This window comes from Drosophila sulfurigaster, chromosome X (assembly GCF_023558435.1).
Source record: "Drosophila sulfurigaster albostrigata strain 15112-1811.04 chromosome X, ASM2355843v2, whole genome shotgun sequence".
NCBI classification, from domain to species: Eukaryota; Metazoa; Arthropoda; class Insecta; order Diptera; family Drosophilidae; genus Drosophila; species Drosophila sulfurigaster.
Window position 1 is genome coordinate 30,493,442 of NC_084885.1, and position 21,697 is coordinate 30,515,138.

At 37.8% G+C, this 21,697-nt stretch overlaps 4 protein-coding genes across 4 annotated transcripts; 1 reads left to right on the forward strand and 3 right to left on the reverse strand.

Moving 5' to 3' along the window:
- Positions 1-3,570: 3,570 nt before the first annotated feature.
- Positions 3,571-11,749, reverse strand: LOC133847247 (A-kinase anchor protein 1, mitochondrial). Its single transcript, XM_062282149.1, has 5 exons — positions 11,363-11,749; positions 6,344-7,669; positions 5,610-6,000; positions 5,409-5,542; positions 3,571-4,884 (listed from the first exon to the last, which is right to left on the reverse strand). The coding sequence occupies exons 2-5, from the start codon at positions 7,646-7,648 to the stop codon at positions 4,816-4,818; spliced, it is 1,899 nt and encodes a 632-aa protein (XP_062138133.1). The 5' UTR covers positions 7,649-7,669; positions 11,363-11,749; the 3' UTR covers positions 3,571-4,815.
- A 507-nt stretch (positions 11,750-12,256) lies between these two features.
- LOC133848383 (large ribosomal subunit protein eL36) lies at positions 12,257-13,246 on the forward strand. The gene is made up of 3 exons (XM_062283926.1): positions 12,257-12,405; positions 12,596-12,723; positions 12,812-13,246. Exons 2-3 carry the CDS (start codon positions 12,601-12,603, stop codon positions 13,034-13,036), a joined length of 348 nt encoding a protein of 115 aa, XP_062139910.1. The 5' UTR covers positions 12,257-12,405; positions 12,596-12,600; the 3' UTR covers positions 13,037-13,246.
- A 1,649-nt stretch (positions 13,247-14,895) lies between these two features.
- Positions 14,896-19,052, reverse strand: LOC133848279 (histone H4 transcription factor). The gene is made up of 3 exons (XM_062283775.1): positions 18,247-19,052; positions 15,871-16,187; positions 14,896-15,810 (listed from the first exon to the last, which is right to left on the reverse strand). Exons 1-3 carry the CDS (start codon positions 18,920-18,922, stop codon positions 15,328-15,330), a joined length of 1,476 nt encoding a protein of 491 aa, XP_062139759.1. The 5' UTR covers positions 18,923-19,052; the 3' UTR covers positions 14,896-15,327.
- Positions 19,053-20,064: 1,012 nt separating this feature from the next.
- On the reverse strand, positions 20,065-21,602 carry LOC133848805 (FACT complex subunit SSRP1). The gene is given in 5 exon segments (XM_062284499.1): positions 20,065-20,864; positions 20,925-21,221; positions 21,262-21,475; positions 21,477-21,517; positions 21,569-21,602. Coding segments are annotated over 5 exon segments (1,317 nt in total). The 3' UTR covers positions 20,065-20,133.
- Positions 21,603-21,697: the final 95 nt, after the last annotated feature.

The following is a 21,697-nucleotide window of genomic DNA, read 5'->3' on the forward strand; positions in this document are numbered from 1 at the left end:
TTGGCTTTAAGCAATGTTTGGCATAATTGAAATTATATCTAATTATCTCTTTGTCCAAATTTAAGTGACTGAAAATATTTTAACGAATTTAATGAGCTATAAATTACATTTTTTTTTTTCTACTCTCAACTCTCAAGCGACAATTTACATATTTAAATGCGGTGTCAGAACTGAATTTACTACTTTCTGATAACTTTTTTCTGTTCTGCTTTGCTCGGGCCAACACGTTGTTGGTTATTTTAATGCGTATACATAATATTATACTTGGACTGTGGAATCCCCATGTTTGGATAAAACTATGAATGTTGGTTCGCCAGCATACAAATGTGTGAGTGTATGAAACTTTTGCATGTTGGTAGGTATAAATGTATGTTGATGTACGTGTACGTACATGCATGTACGTGTATGTTCATGTACTTATAGTATTTATGGTACGTGTATGTACCTACATCTGTGTCTACATGTATGTATGTAAGTGTAGTAGTGTATGCACATATATGCATGTATAGTTACATAGGTGTGTATACGTGTATGTACATGTATGTATGTATGTGTATTTACATGTTAGTATATTATGTTTTGTATTTACATGTATGTACATATGTATGCAAATGAATGTTTGTAGGTACATGTACAAGTCTTGATGTACGTATGTATGTATGTACTTGTATGCACATGTACGTATAGTATATATATACAATAGTATGCAACGTATGTAACGTATGTAAAGTATGTAAAGTATATTTAGTATGTGTATCATGTATAGGAAATGTATGTATGTATTTACATCTGTGTACTCTCTACATGCACATATGTACATATATGTACATGTATGTATAGCTATGTAATATATTCAAATTCATATGTTTTTCTACATGAATAAAAATATACTTATGTATTTGTAGGTATGTTCATGTGCATGAGATGTACGTATACGTTTAAGTACATTTGTACGTATATCTCCATACATGTGTGATTATACGTGTAAGAACATCTGGGTAATATACATACATGCATGTATATGTATATATGTACGAGTGTATAATGTGTACATATGTACACGAACATGTATATATGTGTATATACAATATATGTGTGTATATACAAGTACAAATATATGTATGTATGTATATTTACAAGTATGTACATCTGTGTACCAAGTACGTTCCCATACAACTGAACGAGTTCATATACACATTTACATCTATGTATGTGCATGTAAACGTATCGACATGTATGCACATCTGTGTTGAACCGTTCGTTTGGAGGGGCGACATCTATGGGTTGCTATCGGAACTACAATTTCACCAGTGAAGCGCAAAAAGTACTAACTCAACAGCTGAAATACCAGGCGAACATAAGTAAGCAGCAAAAATTAACTGAGGTGGCGCCATCTATCGGCTGGCATGGCAACTGAAAAATACTGCGCCTTAATGATAGGCAACGATTTTTTTAATTGGCTGCGATCCTCTGAATGTTGCAATGAAGCATAGATGGCGCGATTGTAATTGCGATGGCAACCCATAGATGGCGCCACCCCAGTTAATTTTTGTATCAGCTTGCTGCTGATTTATGTTCGCCTGGTACTTCACTTGCTGATTGGCCACTTTTTGACGATTTAGAAATTTAATTATAGTTTCGATAGCAACCCATAGATGGCGCACGCGAATGACTTTCTGTATATTTAGATTGCTGTTAATTTATTTTTACCTATTTCATATGCTGAATTTACACTTTTAAGGCTGTGGGGCGTGGCCAATAATACTTACTTACCTTGTATCGTAAAATCCTTATTATTTTTATAGGTTTCTGATGGTCAGGGAGACCAGAGGGAAAAGGAAAAGTCAAGGTGATGTAGATTTTCAGTAGTTTTTATTTTTAATATAGTTGCTTTAATTTTATATTTAGTTAATTGCTAAATTTGTAAATTATTTTCACTTGAATGTATCTATAAATTAATTCTTATTTTGTATTTATCGTCTCAGCATTACTAAATTAAAGAACGAAAAAAAAAAAACACGATAACTAGACGTTAAATTTAGTTTTAATATGTGCTCTACATCATGTTATTATGCATTGTGTATGTGTGTCTGTATCTGTCAGTGTTTGTGTATGTTTGTCTCGTCAGTGGGCGTGTGTGTGTGTGTACGTGTCTGTCAATTAATTAGTTATCAACAAATTGTACAAGTGAAAATTTACATCGAGAAATTAAAACACTAGAAACGTTGACAACTTGCGTATAATAATTATAATAATATATAATAATAATCATAATCATATAATAATATAATAATAATAATAATAAGTAATTAATATATGCTACATATAAGTATGTAATTATATACTATATATGCTATATAATAAGTATATAATTTTTTTTCTTTTCTTTTTGAAAAATCAGACAATTAAAACAATAATCAATATAAGCGCCGCACTCTTTACAATTCTACAGAAAAAAAAAATAAAAATTTGCACTACTTTTTGTTTACGTTTCTTGCTGTATTTTCTTCTTTTGTTATTTGTTTGTGTTTCTTTCCTTCTTTTGTATTTTGCGTGAGCCTTTTGCGAAATTGGAGATAAGAATATCTCCAATAAATCGCTTGCATTGCCAGGAAAAGGGTTGTAGTCGTAGGGAGGGGGGGAAAAACTGAGTAAAAATTAAAAACAAAATCATAAGAGAATATAATAATATTACACGACAAGTCTCATTCATTAGTTTTTGTTTCGTTTATCTGCTGCGATCACTTGTACGTTATAAAACATAAACAAATTCATGAATAAATATAGCATGTTGTGTTGTGTAAGTGTAGTTGTTGTTGTGGTTGTTGTAAATGTTTCTGTGTGTTTTCTGTGTTATTTTTTTTTGGATGTATGTATGATACGATTTACATATACATATGCAACGCTTATTCTAACAAAACGACAAAAAAAAACTGCTTTCCGCAATCGAGACACACACAAACTTTCAGATCTGAATTCTCTTTCGCTCTCGCTTCTATACATTGCTGCTGCTTCTTCTTCCCGTTGCAGTGTTGCACAGCGCGTCAAAGAAAGCGTTCTTTCATTGTTTTTGCTTATTCGTTTCTTTCTTGAAATACATATACAAAAGGCATGATATTATTCTTAAGTTTTTGTTGTTTTTCCATTTCTCTCCCTCTCGCAGAGTTTAAGCAATTGTTTTATATAGATATATATAATTGTATGTATATATATATATATATATATATATATTCTATATAGAGGTTTATGTATAATGCTAGTTTGTAAACAATTATTGTTGTTGGCTGTGTCAAATTGCTTTTGTTGCTTTTTGTTTGTTTGTTTGTTTTGTAGTTTTCGTATTTTCTTGTATTTACATAACTGCCTGAAATAGTATTAGCTCTGTTTGTACAAGCTGTATTAGCTTGTTTTGTTTTTTGTTTTTGTTTCTTAACAATGGCACACACGCATATTGTGGGTTATGGGGAGAGAGAGGAAGTTGTGTTGCTGGTGGGGCGGAGGGAAGTGAAGGTTGGGGGGTTCACATACATATCCAATTGAATACAATATGAATATACGAATTTCTATCGATTTGTCTGTTTTTTTTTGGATTTTAAAGGGAGCTTTTGTCCGTCTTTTCACATTTCATCAATTTTTCATTAAATTTGTTTTCTTTTGTTTTTGAGTTTTATACAATAATACGCATTATTCTTGTACTTTGCTTGGATTGAGTAAAATGTATTCGTATAAATTAAAGACCATCTAAAAATCATTGTTAGAAAATTACCATTTCTCTTTTCTTTTTGTTTGTCAACAAATCGAAACAAAATTCGCTAAAAATGATGTATGTACAAGTTAATGTTATTCAATTTTATGCTATTTGAGAGAGTTGTTATTATCAAATGTATTTTCTTGATGAGAAATTGCGACGTTTGTGGTACTAAACAAAAAAAAAAAAAAATCATTACAAAGAAAACTATTTACACTAAACATATTACTACTTATTAACTGAGTATGGTAATATCTTAAGCGTTTCGTTGGTTGCTTGGTTGTGTGTGTGTGTGTGTGTGTGTTTGTTTGTGGATGTATACATGTGTATGTATGTGTGCCCCAACGCAACAGCCGAGAATTTGTTGTTGTTGTTATTGTTGTTACTATTTGCATTAGTAAGTTAGTTTGCGTTATTTTGTGTTGATAATTGATTATCAAATTTAAAACTTCCGCACTGATCGCTCACTTGTAGTTTGTTTGTTAATTGATTAATTCGTTAGTTAATTAGTTAGTTAGTTAGTTTTGCCTATGCGCAGAAAAAGAGATCAGCGATGGGATCTCATCAACAACAAAATTCGCAGGCGGCAATCAAATTGCTTATTTTTAGATTGTTTAACATTTTTTTTTTTATGTTTTATATATGCATTCAATGTATGTGGAAGTGGAAATGGATTGTGGGTGTCAACGTATATGTGTGTGTGTGTGTGTGTGAACTATGCGTGTGTGCGTGTGAGTGTGTATGGGTATTGTGTGTATGTATGTGTGTTGTATTTATATATTAAATACGGGCTCTAGGCTCAGTCGCTTCCTACAACTTAGTTTCTCCATTTGTTATTTTGTTTTATGTTGTTGTTGTTGTGTTTTCTTTTTAAGGTTTTTTTTAGCTGCTGTTGAAAGTTGAAGTTGAAGTTGTTGCTGTTGCTTTTCTTTTGTTGATGTTGTTCTTCTCTTGTATTGTGGTTGTTATTTGGTTGTTGATGTTGTAGTTGAATTTGTTGCTTCTAGTTTTAGTTTAGTTTAAACTTGCTTTGCTTTGTTCATTTGCAGGCTGCTTTTTTGTTGTTGTTAGTCACGTATCTCGACCCATTTTGCGAGATTTCTGGCGACCAATTCCTTATTGATAAAAATTACATTCTGCAAAGCGAAAGAATCACAATGAATTAGCAAATGATGAAGTGACAAAAAGATTAAGTCGCTTAATTAAGCAATTTAAACCGCTGACATGATTTAAATGGCACAATTCGCGGCCTAATCTTAAAATTGTGTTAGTTTTCATTACAATTTGTGAATGTTATGAATTTAAATGTGTAAATATAAATGCAAGTTTAAATTAAAATCCCCCATTCAAATATAATTCGCTATGTTGATACATAATAATAATAATATCTCTACATTAACTATTTGCTAACCTAAATTTGATCATCTTATAAACATTCAGAAATTCCCTTGCTATCTTAATAATGAACATTACATATTATATAATAAACCTAATCTAATCCTACAAGTCTTTTTCAATCAACAATCAATCTCATTCATTAGACTTAAATGCATCGTTCACCATTCATTCCCTCTCTGTCTGTTGCTGTCACTATCGCTGTCTCGCTTCGTGGGCTTATCAGCATGTCATCTCTGTCTCAACCATAATAGTTAATACTCACATTTGGACCTAGAGAAGCAAATAAATAGATTTCTGGTATGTTGTGGCTGTTGTAGCCGGCGACTTGTGCTTGCAAGACAATGCCTTTGGTTAATTTATTAAGGATATCGGCCGCATCCGCTGACCAAGTATTATCTGCAAATGGGGAATTGCAATAATTAGCAAAAAAAAATAATAAAAATTATCAAATTCAAATACTTACCGATGGGCTCCACGTTGGACAGTATGCACTCGGTGGCTTGGAAGGGCAGCGCCATAAAGTCGGTGCGAATTTGACGCAGCGCACTAAAGCTGACATTCATGTAGCCGCCAAAGTCCAAGAATTTGACCAGACAACGCTCCTCATCCTCCTCATCGATATCGCAAATTTGCACGCGATACCAAACCCCATTGACGGGGATCACACAGACGGCGCTGATCTCGATGCTCGGCAATGTGGGCGCCTCCATGGTCGAGTAGCTATCGAACATGCCCTTCTGCAGAGCGTGCAGTGAGGGATGCGATGGATGCAGCGGATGCTGGACAAACACATGATTGCCCGACAGCACGGCGGTGACGACCACATCGTTGTTGATGCCCTCGATCAGTTTAAGCTGCAAATGCAAATGGAAATCAGTTAGTAAACAATACAACAGAGAATGTCTTCGAGTAGTGAACAGTAAGAGAGAAAGATAATTCGATAAATCGATCGATGACTATCGATAATACTATCGATTTCGAGCGTGCTGTCGCTGTACTATCGATGCAACTATCGCACAACATACCCATCTCTCGCTCTATATATACAGAACACAAACAACAGAGAGAGCGATGATATCGAATGGATCGATCGATCTATCCTCGGATAGGAGGATCATGTTACAATGGGCATTAAAACCCTACTCGCAGATACACAGTGAACAGACATGGATGGCTGACGGTGTGGTGGTAACTCACTTGTAGGTTAAAGAGGCTTTCAGTCGAAAGAGGAACTACGGTTTGCGGAAGCGCATAGTGGATACGCTGCATTGTGAAATTTGGATAGCGTCTGGCTGGCAATCGTTGCCGGATCATCACCAGTGCGGCATCGATCTCCGTCTCGGTGCCCTCAATGGTACAGATGCGCAATTTGCCAGTTGAATAGCGTGTCTTGCTCAGTGTGACATTGGCCGAGGTTTTCGCCTTCATCTGATTGATGAACGAACGCTTGCGTCCATAGAGCTGACCGATTAAACTATTTGGGAAATAGAATTCATATGTGGTCTTGATCCGTGTCGTTGCCTCGGACCGTGGCAGACTTGATCCTTTGCCCGAATCGCCGGATTGCACACTGCAAATGCTCAGCGATGGACTTGCGGCATCCACATTGCGCTTCTGATTGCCATTGGCATCGTCTGCCTCAGACGACGACGACACAATTGTCTGCTCGACTACAACTGAATTCTGATTCTCATTCTGATTCTGATTCTGATCGTCCTCAGTCTGTTTTTCTGTGGCTTGTATCTGCGTTTCTGTTGCTGTTGCTGTCTCTATAGGCGATGCTGCTGTTGTTGCTGCCTCCTGCTTTTTGGTCGGCTCACAGTTGTTGTTCTGCTCGCCGCATTCCTGCTTTGTGTACTTGCTCTCCAGGAACGAATTCTCAGGCGATATTTTGGGGGTACGTGTTGCCTTGATGACCACCGGCTCCTCGGCCTTTTGATTTGTTTTGCGATTGTAGAACGAGACACGATTATTAACCGAATCGGGCAAATTACTGGGCGACGATAGATTCTCAAAGTCTTCGTCAATGGAACAGAGTTTCTTGTGCTCGGCATCTTGGATCTTTGACTTTAACATTTCCGAATCGATTTGCTGCTGTTGCTGTTGGTGTTTGTTGCCCGGCGATGCGCGTCCATTGCTTTGTTGTATGGTGATTGGTGCCGATTTGCCGTATAACATCGAATTTGGACTATCCTTGTCATCGACATTGCCGCCGCCTCCGCTGCCGCTGTTGCCACCCACAGTAATATTCATTGATTTGGTGGCCACAGATCCATTGGGCAATTTGCCATTTGCCGATTGCACACCGTTCACTTTGCGCTGTTGAATCGCCGGCTCAGCGGCGGCCTCCTTAACTGGCTTCCCATTGGCGACGGCTGCTGTTCCATTATCATCATCGTTTTTGTCTACACGATTTTTATTTCTACGCCGAAACCAAAAGACGCCGAGTATAAATGCTACACCGGGCAGTGACAGATAGAGTAGTGGACGACCGGATACCATTTTCGCTGAATATTGGAGAATCTGTAAGTACACGAATCAAAATTCCAAAATGAAATAACACAATCTTCTCTCAGTAGCTGCAAAGTATTCACAACTCCAAAAATTTTCATGGATTGCTTTGACAATTTGAAAAAAAGTTTACAAACAGTTGGCAACACAAACCACTTTGAAACAGTTGGCAAAGCGGCAAACTTTACTTTAATGACACTTTGTCAAACAAATGTTATCGAACAGAACGATGATTATTGTGTGACCAGAGCTCTGATTGATCGATTTTCAAACTCAACCAAACTCTCTCCCTCTGAAAGTTCAAATGGAGCAGGGAAGGAGGAAATGTGAGGGGAAAAACAATGTCGCTATTATTGGCATGTAAGATGTTCATAGATAATTCTACCACATTTTGCTTTCTATAAATGCAACAGAAAGTTACAATTTGTTTTGGTGGCTGCGGCCATCACGAGACCCATTTGGCATCCACAACTGCGTACGTGTGTGCCTTAATGTCCATGTGTATGTGTGTGTGTGTATGTGTGTGTATAGATATATGTGTGACTGCGTATTAATAGCAACAATACATAATTATAGAAAATCATTCGAAGCAACAACGTTGACGAAGCGCACAGCAAATAAGGTGCAAAGCAAAAGCAACAAGTCAGAATGCCACGCGGAAGCTACAGAGCCCAACAGGAGAGAGCGAGAGAGAACTAGAGCCCACAAGAGCAGATCGAGCAGACGCGAAACGAACGCGAGCAAAAGAGAGGTAGCGAGACAAAAAGAGTACGCGCGTCTCTCTTCTTGCGCGTGCGTCGAGTGTCAAGTGTGAAGAAAAGGCCGCAAGCAAACAAGAACAACAACAGCAACAACAACAATCATAGCAAGCAAACGCAAGCAGCTTTCGGCGAAAAACAACAACAACAACTAAAAGCATTGCGCTTACGGCATTTGTTATGAAATCATTACAAAACAAACGTAGCAAAATTAATAAAAATACATTAAATACAAAACTATGGCAATAAACTTTAGTCAAGCAGCAACAACTAAAACAAAAAAAAAAAAAAGAACTTCACCTTAATATTTCCAACACACACTTTCGTAATTTTCCACACAAAACGCACAGTTTTTCAATTGAAATTTATTTCGTTGACGTTGATTTCGTTGAGGATATTTGAAATAATAAATTAGTTGCTTTCGTTTGTAGTTTGTTTACAATTATTCGTTGTTATGGCTAAGCTATTATTGCAATAATAATAATAATAATATTCGTTCATTGACTCGACAAAATGCGACGCCGGTCAAAAGATTCGAGCGGAGCAATTCGAGCTTTTGATGATAGCGCTTCGATATACAAAGGGAAACTACCCAAAAGCATTTTGTTTTTTTTGGCGTACGCCATGTGCTTCGAGTGTGTGTGTGTGCGAGAGCGTGTGTGTGCGTTCTACTTCCCTTCCCCTAAGAATGATATCAGAGAGCCAACAAGTTTTTTGCTTGACTCTTTTCTACTTATTCGTTCTTTCGAGACATTTGCCAATTGGATGCAAAGTGCCACCCACCATCATACTAACCACATACCACATACCACAACAACTATTTGAGAGCCGCAAACGCGGTGTCAACAGCCTAACAAAAATGATCAGCATAAATAATACACAAAAATACCAAAAATCGACAACAACAACAGCAGAGAGCAGAGAGCGCCCTTCAATAAGCCAATCAAAACGTCAGAATCTCTCTGTTGTTTTTATTATTTTTGTTTCCTCTAACGAACCTGTTGCCCTGTTTGTGTACGTATGTGTGTGTGTGTGTGTGTGTGTGTGTTTCTGTGTCTGTCTGTTGTTTATTACTAGCTAGACGTGTGTACTTGTGGAATGTGTGTGCGTGTGAATGTGTGTGTGTGTGTGTAAGTCTGTTGTGTTTCGTCACCCGCAATTCAAAAGGCCTTTTGTTGTTGATAAGCTGGCCAGCAAAGCGCCGCGCTGCCTTATTGCCTTATCTATCGACGCATTTCGATTGGCACAAAGGTCATCATCAATCGTTTTGGGTCTGGGCGATACATTGTCTTGTTATCGAAAGATCACACACAGCTGTAAAGCTCGACTCAACAGCTGTTGTTTGGTTGTCTGTGTGTCGCAGCATCATTTGCATATGCACAGTTACTTTTGGCGTTGCCACATCATGTCAAGAAAAAGACAACACTTATGTAAAGCGCGAATTTCGTAAAAGCTGTGTGTGCTCAAGAAACATGTTTGATGCTTGGCGCTTGACTTTGAACTTGCATGGGGTGGCCATACAAGTTAAAATTTCCATAACATCGAAAATCACGCACACACATGAACATATTTATATATGCACATAACACATTTGTGGCAGTCGTTAAAACTAGCCGAAGCTTAAATCCAAGGCCTATGAATTGAATTTAACTCGTTATCAAACACACACACGAACGCACGCACAAGGTTTCAAAGGGCGCTAGAAAAGTGCGTGAGCAAAAGGAGAGCAGCAAAAGAGCGTGCTTAGCTATTAATACAGTCACATATACGCACTCACGTACCAGCAAACCAGGTGCTCTACAACTCACACACACAACACACACGCACACACACTTTAATCGCGATCTGCTCTACTCTTCTCTCTGCCGCCGTTGTCATAGCTGCATGCCTTTCACCCCTCCCCCATCCGATACATTCGCCATAATCTTTGGCAACGTGGTTGGCCGATCATATGCTTAGCATTTCTTTCTGCTACTCTATGTGTATTGTATAATCGTGAAAATAAAAATGTGTGATATTTTGTTTTTGGCTTTTTTCAATTTTCTGGCAACGTAACGATTTGTTGCTTGTGCTTACTGCCGACGAAAGGGGTAAAACAGAGATAGACAGATAGAGAGCGAGAGCGGGTGTTGTTGTGTTGTTTGGCTTATCAGTAGCATTATTTAACAATTAGTCTGAAAGCCGCCAAACACAAAACAAAAATAAAGCGCACACCATTCTCTATAGCAAATAAATATACATACAATATATTAAACAAGAATCTAACACAAAGAAGCGTCAAATCATTTCATCTAAATGACTCAGCCATAAGCACAACATTTACATATACACGGATGTACATATGTATATGCAAGCATGTGTGTATGTATATACATACATACATATGTACCTACATACTTGTGTATGTATTGCATGCGGCAAACAAGCAACAACAAATTTTCATTGTGTAACCGTTCAAGTCGCATACATATAAACATATGTATTAAGAACGTATTCTGCATTAAGGACCAAGCACATTGATCCTATTTGAAAATAGACAAGCACCGACACACACACACAGACAGACTGGACAGGCGGCACAATTTTAATGCCGCATGTGTTGGCGACTGCAACAACAACAAAGAGGTGTTGCCACCTATTGATTATGTTGCGCATTTTTTGCATTTACACACTGTCTCTTTCACACACACACACACACACACACTCCCATACGCATCAAATCACAATACAACAATAAAAAAAAAACAAGGATAAAAGAAGTTGATGTAACTAAATCATTGCATTGAACCTAGCCAAACTACGCATCATTTTACAACAAAATACAACGAGGAGCAAAAGCAATATGACACCATTTTTCTTGCTTTTGCTTTGCGTTTGTTCGAGTTCGTGTGTTTTGGCAACTGTTTTGTAGTAGGTTATGTTCCGCGTGGTCGAAATTTGCGCTTACCTTTTGAAACCAGTGGGTTAAATAAATATGCTTTCAATTGCCTGCAAATTGCCGCTGCGTTCACTTAAAATGTTTTTTAAAATATTTTTCACTGTTTTCTGCTTTTTTTGTGATAGGCTTGACACACAATTTGAGCGTACAAAATAGCAGCACGAATTAAACACGTGTCTACGTCTACTACCTTTTACATATCATAACATGGCCGGCGTATACAGTGTTGCCATCATTGCGCGCACAAGCCGATAAACCAAACACAATACACCTAATAAGTTATTTATTTTTATTTCGCTAAACCATCCACACGATAATATTAATATTCCGTATTGGATAGCAATCACAAATGTTTGCACAATTTTACTAAAACGCGTGTGAATAATAAAACTCGTACTGAATTCATTCCCAGTGTTGTCATCAGCACATTCATTGACAGGGTGCCCGTTTTTGTAAAATCCCAAAATATACTATTTAAAGTCCACAAATATACTACTTGAGTATTGGTCACACAGATTTTTCGATTGAGCTGTGCAAGCGGAGTACATGAAAAATGTACTTAGGGTGCTTTCAAATTTTATAGAATATATTTTTTAAAGCTAATTTAATTTTACAAAACTTTTGTGATATACGTTCATTACAATAATCAAGCATATATTCGCATTCATGATCTTTCGATATATATTAATTGCAGCCCTGTTTTCACTAACAGCGCTATCGGAATATCAAAGCATCTCTGTTATAACAATTTCGCCACAGTGTTGCCACATTAATAAAGATTCAACGCTATATCCGATGACTAAAATTGAAGTTTCAACAATATTGTTACATGAGATATAATAATGAATAATTTAATAAAAAATACAAAATCTGTTAAAACTTTCGATGATGCTCCAAATTACGTGTCTCCGTAGTGCTACACTAGCGATATATATCGTACGGTGTGGCTATGGCCTAAATTGCACGATCTGGCAGCGCGCTTCAATGTCAGATGGCCAGGCGGTTTCCTGCCGCTCTGACAGCGCTCTTTCTACCATTTGACAGCAACTGAGGTAGGTCGGCCGAAGAATTGTTGTGTAGAAATTCCGCAAATATTATAAACATCATCGACTTGTATGTGATAATTAAGTGTTTAATATAAAGTGAACATGTCGATGCAGAATTTGCAACAATTGTTTTATGTGCACAACACAAAATACTAAGCGAAAAGTGTATTTACAATTTGTATTGTTTGTTTTGCAGTGAAGATGGCAGTCCGCTACGAGCTGTGTATTGGTCTTAACCGAGGCCACAAGACCACCAAAGTCAAGAATGTTAAGTACACCGGCGACAAGAAGGTCAAGGGTCTGCGTGGCTCCCGTTTGAAGAACGTAAGTATTAAAATAAGAAAAACGAAAAAAAATAGGTCCCGGGCAATATACTAATTTTGTTTACATGTTTTGCTCTATTGCCAAACAGATTCAAACCAAACACACCAAATTCACTCGCGATTTGGTACGCGAAGTTGTGGGCCATGCTCCCTATGAGAAGCGCACCATGGAATTGCTGAAGGTGTCCAAGGATAAGCGTGCCTTGAAGTTCCTGAAGCGTCGCTTGGGCACACACATCCGTGCCAAGAGGAAGCGTGAGGAACTGTCCAACATTCTCACCCAGCTCAGGAAGGCTCAGACTCACGCCAAGTAAATGACGGACGCTTAACAACAATCACAACAACATCAACTCAACATCTACAAGCAGCAGATTCAATAATATCAACGATTTTGTGTTTTTGCTATTGCGCGGTGTTATTTTTTTTTTTTTGCTCTGTCAAAGAAAGTGTAAAAAATCCAACTACTTGAAAAGTCCAAGAAGCCACCATTAAAAAAGAAAACCAACAAAAAATATTACAAACAACTTTGTGCAAATTTGTGTTTATTTTTTTCAAGTGAACATAACCTCACAGAAAAGCAAATGCTTTTTTTTTTTTTTTAACCGGTCGTCATACGACGCTTCCCAATTGGAATACGCAGCAGCAGCAGCTGCCATGTGCACGGTGATGGCGATTGGAATACACTGCAATTCCCATGTGCAAAGTGTTGCCAATTGGAATATACACAGCCAATCACATGTGCACAGTGGTGGGCAGCAATATTGGGCACAGTTTGTGGAGCTCTACAAATTGTTGTGGAGAAGTTGCTTTGTAGCTTAAAAAGGAGTGGAGCGGAGAAGTAAATACAACTAGAAAGCCATTGTACTATACTATACTATACATAGCGAATAATGTGAAGTCAAGCTATATAGTTGAGTTACATGGAATATCATTCAAGAATCGATTGAAAGTTTTTTGGTGGGTCTTTAAATCGTCTAGAAAGTTTCCTTCAGACAGCATTTCAATCTTTATATATATACAAGTCCTTGATCTAATTTCCTTTGTAAACTTGCTTAAAATCAATCAAAGTTCTTTACTTCAATATCTAGTTTAATTGTATCTTAACTTTTTTTATGAACCAAATTCTCAGACTAAACGAGTTAGAATAGGAATCGGCTAATAATGGTAACAAAAATAATAATTGGTTATAATAATAAACTATTGGTTATATTTTTCAAGTCTATACTAAAATTATTGGTGAAAGTCTCTTCTTGATTGATTATTAAAATATTCTCTTAATCATATTGATTATTAAACTATTCTCTTTAATGTTCTATTTTCTATCTATCTTTTGTCATGGCTGCTTTATTGACTAGGAACTAAGAAGCTAAGATAGATTTGAATATAGAATGGAATTCAGTTTTTACTTTATAGTATTGCTTTAGAATAGATCATAGATCAATAGATTAATCCTTTACTTAAGATTGGATTGAGGAATGAAAATAATACCCGAGTTGAGACAATGATGAGCTTGCTTTTCAAAATATGAGAGTTAAAAGGAAACTAATTATTATTTTTAAAATCAAGATGATATACTATGCCTAATATAAGTGGAACCAATAGGGATCTTTATCTAAAACTAGATGAAATATATAAAGCGCTAAACTCAGTTATTCAAGAAATACAATGAAATGAATTTGCTTAAATTGAATAGAAATTCATTGAAAGCAATTTAGTTTTATGATGTAAGTATGCTTCTTGATCTGAGATTAAAAATACATATCTTTGCAAATGAGATGTATCTTTAATCTCTACTCTATAGAAAAAATCTTAAAGAACATTAAGAATTTTCTGTTGCATTTGTCATGCTAAGAAAATATGTCACTTTGATGTGCCTCTGGGATTAAATGTATCTTTGCAAATAAGAAAGGTATATCTTTAAACTCTACTCTATAACAAGAATCATAATATATATGTATTATATACCTTAGTTTCAGTAAGATTCCCTCGCATATATGAAGATACTTTCTGTTCTGAAAATGTATCTTTGCAAATAAGATAGGTGTATCTTTAAACTCTACTCTATAAAAAGAATCCTAATATATATATGGTATGTATTATATACATTAGTTTCAGTAAGATTCTTTCGCATATATGAAGATACTTTCTGTTGAATTCGTCACCAGAAAAAAGGAAAACTTTCTTGGTTTGTATTGCTTCATGATGTGATGTGCATAGTTTCCGTTTATTTCATATGCTTAACGAGTTCTTATAATCTCTATATAATTGTTGACTTTTGGCTTATGATTAATGGTAAATGGTAAATCGTAATCGTAGTTAAGAGCAGCAATTGATAAATGCCAACACATGCAACCGTGTAAGTAATACAATGTATTTAAGAAGGTGTATGGCACAATTTGTTGTACTTGGTCGCAGGAGTTTTGGACGATGATACTCGAAGACAACGTTTTGAAGATGCTTACAAACTACGAGGAGGATTAGGATACAGAGGAGGAGGAGCATGCAGCTGAATGAGCAGGAGTAGCAAGCAACCTTTTGAACACAGCCTTTTATTGTGTTTGCGCTCTGATGAGGATTTGTTTTTCGTTATTGTTTTTGGCAATGCTTAGTGTTGATGATGATTGTCGTTGAGTGCATCGACAGCGACGGCAACGGAGACGGCGGAGACGTTGTTATCAACCGTGTTATCGTCGTCGTCAAGCAGGCTGGGCAACGAGATGGTCACCTCACCAACCAAGTGCGCCTCGTTGGCATCATTCGAGACAATGATGCGCTCATATTCGGTGCTAATCGGATTGACAATCTCATAGCAACTGCCCGCCTCGGGCAGTTTGTTTAATTCAGTCTGATTTTTGATATGCGGCGAGAGGATCTGTTGTGTCACCTCCAAGCTCTCGATGCGCGTTGTCTCCAGCCGATAGAATCCATTCTCATCGAGCCGATACGTGAATCGTTTGTGTCCCGACGGCAAGCGGAAGTTATGCTTCTTGATCAGATGCACCGACAGCGATTTGCCGCTCTTGAAGAAGCGTTCACAGCAATGGCAGCCATAGAAGATCGGATTGTTGCCATGCACCTCCAGATAATGCTGTAAGCAGAAGGAAATGGATGAGTATCGATGGAGAATATAGAATCGAGAGAAACTTACGCGACGCATTTGAGTGTAGGTGCGCACCGAGTATTGACAGCCAGGCTGATCGCATTGATGCACCATCTTGGCATGGACAATCTGCACGTGCTTGGCGAGATCCGATTCCCGAACGCAGCGCGTCTCGCATTCGCTGCACTTGAAGGGTTTGTCCTTCAGATGCCTGTATCGTATGTGCATCGTCAGCGAGCTGGCCGAGCTGCACGTCATGTCGCACATGGTGCACTTGTAGCAATTCACATGCCGCACCGCGTGGCCACGCAACAGTTTCTCCGTCGCAAAGAACTTGAAGCACTGTGCACACTGGAACTTCTGAGCTGTGTGAAGAGAGAGAAGCAAGAAGGGGGAAATCAAATATGGAATTTAAAACAAGATTTCGAGTCGATGGATGTATTTCTATAATGAAGTTTAGTACTCGATTTAATATAATAAATACTGAAACTATTTACATTTAGTATTCAATACTCGATTTAATATAATAAGTAATAAAAGAAGATTAAAGAGGTAAAGGTCCCCAAACTATCTGACAACTGAATATTGTGTATTATATCTTCTAACTTAATAAGATACACGATAATATAATAAATACTAAAACTATTTACATTTAGTATTTCATACTTGATTTGTGATATAATAAATACTGAAACTATTTAAATTTATTATTTAATACTCGATTTTTAATATAATAAAACAAGATTTATGAAGTCAACTATCCTGAACTATCTTACGACTGAATATTGTGCATTATATCTCCCAACTTTATAAGATAACAAAATCTATAGCTTCTTTCACTACAATAATAACTTAGCATACAAAAAAAGCACAAATTAAAATCTCATGTGAAATTCAATAGATGATTTCAAGACGAAGTTTAGTATTTAATACTCGATTTAATATAATAAATAATAAAATAAGATTTATGAGGTGAATGAATATTGAATATTGACTGAATATTGTGTATTATATCTTCGAACTTTGTAACACACAACATATATACGAAAATATTTGTAACTAAACCTAAGCATATAAGAAAAGCTACAAATGGAAATTTCTCTTTTCAAAAACTAGCATAATATCGATAAGATAGATTTTGCACATAAAGTGTGATAATAAATCAAAATAAATATCAAAAAATTTCTATAAAATTGTCTGCAAATAAATATATTCTTAATAAACCAGAAATCCAATGCAAAAAGAGAGCTACCAAATATACTTATATCTTATCTTGAATATATGTACATATATGTAAATCTAAATAGGAATACTTCAATTTGTTAGTACATAAATATAAGTCTCGATCAGATAAGAAGTAGAGCAAGTTATTTAAGAAACACTTTTGTACGGGTCTTAGTTGCTTTAGGTGACAATCTTGTATATTTTGAACTCTATGGTATATTTTGTACTCTATGGTATATTTTGTAATATATGGAAAATTTGTCAAATATGGTATATTTTGTACTATATGGTAATTTTGTACTATATGGTAAATTTGTACTCTATGGTAAGTTTTGTAAAATATGGTATATTTTGAATGTAGTACTATATAAATATACCAAATGTAGACTTCGGTATATTTGTAGTACAATTGTTTTGCAGAATGGTGTTTTCCACAATGGGTGACGGGTATGTCACAGTCGAGCACACTCGATTGTATGTAGCTTTCTTACTTTTCTTATCTTTCCTGACGATCAGACCTAAGACATTGTGTTAAATATAATAATAGAAAGTTTTCTAGTCGCTTCGCTTGCCACTAAATGAGCATACCCTTCATGTGCCCGCATAACTGTCTGACAAATAAGACGGTTTAAATGTATTAATGTTGATAAGTAAGGTTTGTGACCTAACCACTGTAGTACTTATAATCATTTGCAATCGCACATACGAATACATTCATACAGATTCCAGTAAACATGCATACCCATCTACCCTGCAAGTATTTACCGGGTATAATCCCTAACAAAATGAGCTATAGTATGATATATAACGTATCACTAACTTATCACACCCTGCCACCTCTTGAGACTACGCGGTATGCTCAGACAGATTCCACTAAACGAGCATACCCATCTACCCTGCTAGTAATTACCGGGTATATTCTCTAAAAAAATGATAATATGGAATATAACATGAAAATAATATAAAATATAATATGGAAATATACGTAGATCTTTCTCACTAGCTTGTCACACCCTGCCACCTCTTGTGACTACGCGGTATACTCAGACAGACTCCACTAAACGTGCATACCCATCTACCCTGCTAGTAATTACCGGGTATATTCCCTAACAAAATTCACTATACTATGATATATAACGTAGTTATTTCTCACTAACTTGTCACACCCTGCCACCTCTTGTGACTACGCGGTATACTCACTATTGTTGTCCGGCTGGCGACGCAGGTGGTCGAAGAGCGTCGTCTTGGTGCGAAAGAGTTCGCCGCAATGGAAGCAGGCGACGTGCTTCTTGTTCGAATGCGTGCTGATGTGTTCGATGAGGCGATATTTGTTCTCCAGCTGCTTGTTGCACAGATTCCAGTTGCACTGTGTCTTGGGTCGCTCGTCGTCCGGTGACTTTTGTATCTCGTACTCGAAGGACGCGTGCTGCACAATGTGATCCTGGAACTCGACAATCGAGACAAACACACGATTGCAATCGCTCCAGCCGCAGTGGTAATTCTGCTTCAACTCGGGCAACTTGTCGCCCTGGCGTGCTGGCGCATAGCAAGCTGGTATCTCGGGATGTCGTTCGCACTCCTTTTTGCCCTGGAGCAGCAGATGCAAATAGTAGCCATGATAATAGTTGTGACGCTCGAACTCCTCGCGATCCGTGCAACTAAAGTTGCAATCGTTCCATGCGCACACACACTCCTCCGGCTCATCCTCGCACTCCGTCTCCGCTTCCGCCTCCTCCGCCCATAGCTGCTCCAGGTGGAGCGCAATGTGGCTATTGAGCAGCCATTCGCCATTGCAAATCACCTGACAATCGCGCCAGCCGCAGGGCAGCTGCATTTCCGCGGGCTTTTTCCTCTTCGCCGATGGTTGCCTCATCATCTTGCTTATCTTATTATATATATATATATATATTTTACAACTGTAGATTTATGCTTAACATGAAATGTCCAGAAAATTGATTGTGCTACTTAATTAATGGTGGAAGCCTGGATTCGGCGTTTGCGGTACTGCTGCAGACACACTATCGATGCACAAACTATCGATGTATCGATGTTTGTTTTGCGATGTTTTTGTGCATGCAGATATTAAAAGAATTTTTTTTTTAATTTTGTTTGCTTTATAATTTTAAATTATATCCCTAACTTACTTGCGAAATACTAGTATTGTAAAAAAATAACTACAAGTACAATCAATAAATATATAAATATTACATCGTTTGCGTCCTCAATTTATTGCTTTCTAATTGCCGTGTGCTTTTCAAATATTGTTATTTTTAATCTTGCGTTAATCAATATAGAAGTGAACAATAACTATTTTTTTTTGTAACGCCTAGATTTTTTCATTTATATTTTTCATATGGAATAATGTCTCTTATAATATCGATAGCAGCTCGATAACCTAACGACTTATCGATTAACTGTTATTGTTGAGACCAAAACAAAATTTTCCCTCCAATTCAATGAGTTCAACGGTCAAATGTTGTTTTTAAAACTAATTTGCATTTCGCTTTATTTTGTATATGTATTTTTATCCATACAATAGGTTTTGCTTTCACCTATGCCAAATGTATCAACTAACAACTTTATATATTTAAATACATACGAGGGCAGATCGATAAGTACTTAGCCGGTTGGACAGAAATTTGCGTGGAATGAGGAGATCGTTGCTTTCACAGAGGCAGACCTCGAGAAAATGTCTTGTCAGACGGGTTAAAGAAGTTGGAGCATCGCTGGTCAAGTGTATCGAGCTAAAAGGAGATAATGTTGAGAAATAAATCGCCACTTTTCTAAAATTTGAATTATTTGTTTTGGAGGCTATGTACTTATCGGACCATCCTCGTAAATATTATATTATGTATCCATCCCACCTCTTCCAAACCCCTTCAAATGATAATATAATAAAAATGTACAATTTTATAATGAAAACTAAATGTAAGGTATACAAGTGCAGCAGCCAGCCCTCTCTTCTCTTTTGAATGTAGTATTAAATACTAGATTTAATATAATAAAATAAAAATTATTATGTATATTAAGTGTATTTATTATATGTATGTCCACCTGTGATGCACTTGTTACAGTTTCACAATCACCTTAGAGACCCGGCATTACATAGGCAATATTGTCGAGCGTCGTTGCCAAATTTGTGCTCAGCTGCTTTTTATTCTCGAGACCGGGTATTTGCGTTGTCATGCACAAAAGCGGTCCCATGGAGCACAGTAAGCTGTCCAGCAGCACCGACAAGCTGCCCGAGAGGGCAACATGTCCGTTGTGCTCTTTCAACCGTTCGCCAATCACTGTCAAACTCTCGCCCAGCAGTTTGAGATGCGCTGCCGCATCAATAGCTTCAATGCTCGACTGTTGCTGCTGCTGTTGCTTGCCACCGATCTCAGCTGGTGATTCCAATAGACCAGCAGCCGAGGCAGCTGAGCTATTCATTGCACTCGTTGCCGGGGGTATCGATTTGATGCGACTTGTGTTTGTGTTAATGCTACGCTTTTGTCTGCTCTGCGCCCAAGATGTGGGCATCGCTGTGTTTGTTGTTGTTGCGGTGCTTGTGTTTGCCATCTGAGCGGCCAGTTTCTTGGTGCGACTCGTTGTCGCGCGATTCACAAACGTCGTGGAGTCTTGGACAGCAGCAGCTGTTGATGTGTTGCCATTGCTGGCCATCGCAGCTGACGATGTCGTTGTGTTGTTAAGCGCATTCTTCTCTCGTGTGCGGGCTTTTGTCGCCTGGAGTTTGGCCTTGCGTCGCCAGGCGTTCTTCTCCTTGTTGGACACATTGGCCCACAGTTCGCTGAGACGTCGCGCAGCACTCGCAAAATCTGAATACCCAATGGGGAAATCAATGCTATGCACTTCAATGCACAAACTAAGCTACTCACCGAGATCGGGAAAGTCGCGTTTGCGCACATCACGCGCCCACAAACTGTAAGCGGTGTATCGTGCCTTGCCTTTGTCTTTGCGCTGCTTTGTTCCAGTCACCAGCTTGCCATCTTTGAGGATCTTGCGTTTGGTGGACTTTTCGCGCATATAGAGCGATTGACGCACCCGCGAATCGTTTGTATAGCTGCTGGCCTCCGCTTCGACGCCATCGACTAAATCCTGCACCAGGTTGTCCACTTCATCGTCGGAATTCAAGAGCGTACCACGCAGATTTGTGTTGCCCCCCAATGGTATGTCTGATATCCTCCTCCGTGTCGCACAGATTAGGCATCACACCATCATCGTCATCGTCGTCGTCATCATCAATGTCATCGTCGTCGTCATTGTCTTCCTCCTCGGCATAGGCAATGATCATTTCCTGTTCACGTTCGCGCACCGCATTGGGCGGCCGTCCACGGCCGGGATAGCGTGCTGGTTGCCTGCCCGGGCGTTTCGTGCGCTTCTCAATCTCCTCGGGCGACTCGAAGTCCAACAGTTTCGATGACTTTTTTGCGCACACGTCCGCTGCGCGAGACGCCAGCCACCTGGAAGTCTGCAGGAATTGCCATTAGTCTCGTTTAGCTAGCATATTTTAAATGCTTACCCTTTGTCGATGGCGTTGATATGGGAGTATCCATTGTTTGGATTTAATTTTGTATATATATATATGTTGTAAATGTTTTTTGTTGTAAACGACGCGACGACACAAAATCGTGCAACAGCTGTTTGCAGC

What these genes read in the sequence shown, in the direction of transcription:
- LOC133847247 (XM_062282149.1), bottom strand. Translation starts at nt 7,648, where the DNA reads ATGGTATCCGGTCGTCCACTACTCTATCTGTCACTGCCCGGTGTAGCA. An exon ending in AAAGCCTCTTTAACCTACAA is followed by an intron (nt 6,001 to 6,343) that starts GTGAGTTACCAC and finishes TTGCATTTGCAG; the next exon opens with CTTAAACTGATCGAGGGCAT. An exon ending in TTGCTTCTCTAGGTCCAAAT is followed by an intron (nt 4,885 to 5,408) that starts GTGAGTATTAAC and finishes TTCGCTTTGCAG; the next exon opens with AATGTAATTTTTATCAATAA.
- LOC133848383 (XM_062283926.1), top strand. Translation starts at nt 12,601, where the DNA reads ATGGCAGTCCGCTACGAGCTGTGTATTGGTCTTAACCGAGGCCACAAG. An exon ending in GTGGCTCCCGTTTGAAGAAC is followed by an intron (nt 12,724 to 12,811) that starts GTAAGTATTAAA and finishes ATTGCCAAACAG; the next exon opens with ATTCAAACCAAACACACCAA.
- LOC133848279 (XM_062283775.1), bottom strand. Translation starts at nt 18,922, where the DNA reads ATGATGAGGCAACCATCGGCGAAGAGGAAAAAGCCCGCGGAAATGCAG. An exon ending in TCGCCAGCCGGACAACAATA is followed by an intron (nt 16,188 to 18,246) that starts GTGAGTATACCG and finishes CTCTTCACACAG; the next exon opens with CTCAGAAGTTCCAGTGTGCA. An exon ending in CCTACACTCAAATGCGTCGC is followed by an intron (nt 15,811 to 15,870) that starts GTAAGTTTCTCT and finishes TTCTGCTTACAG; the next exon opens with CATTATCTGGAGGTGCATGG.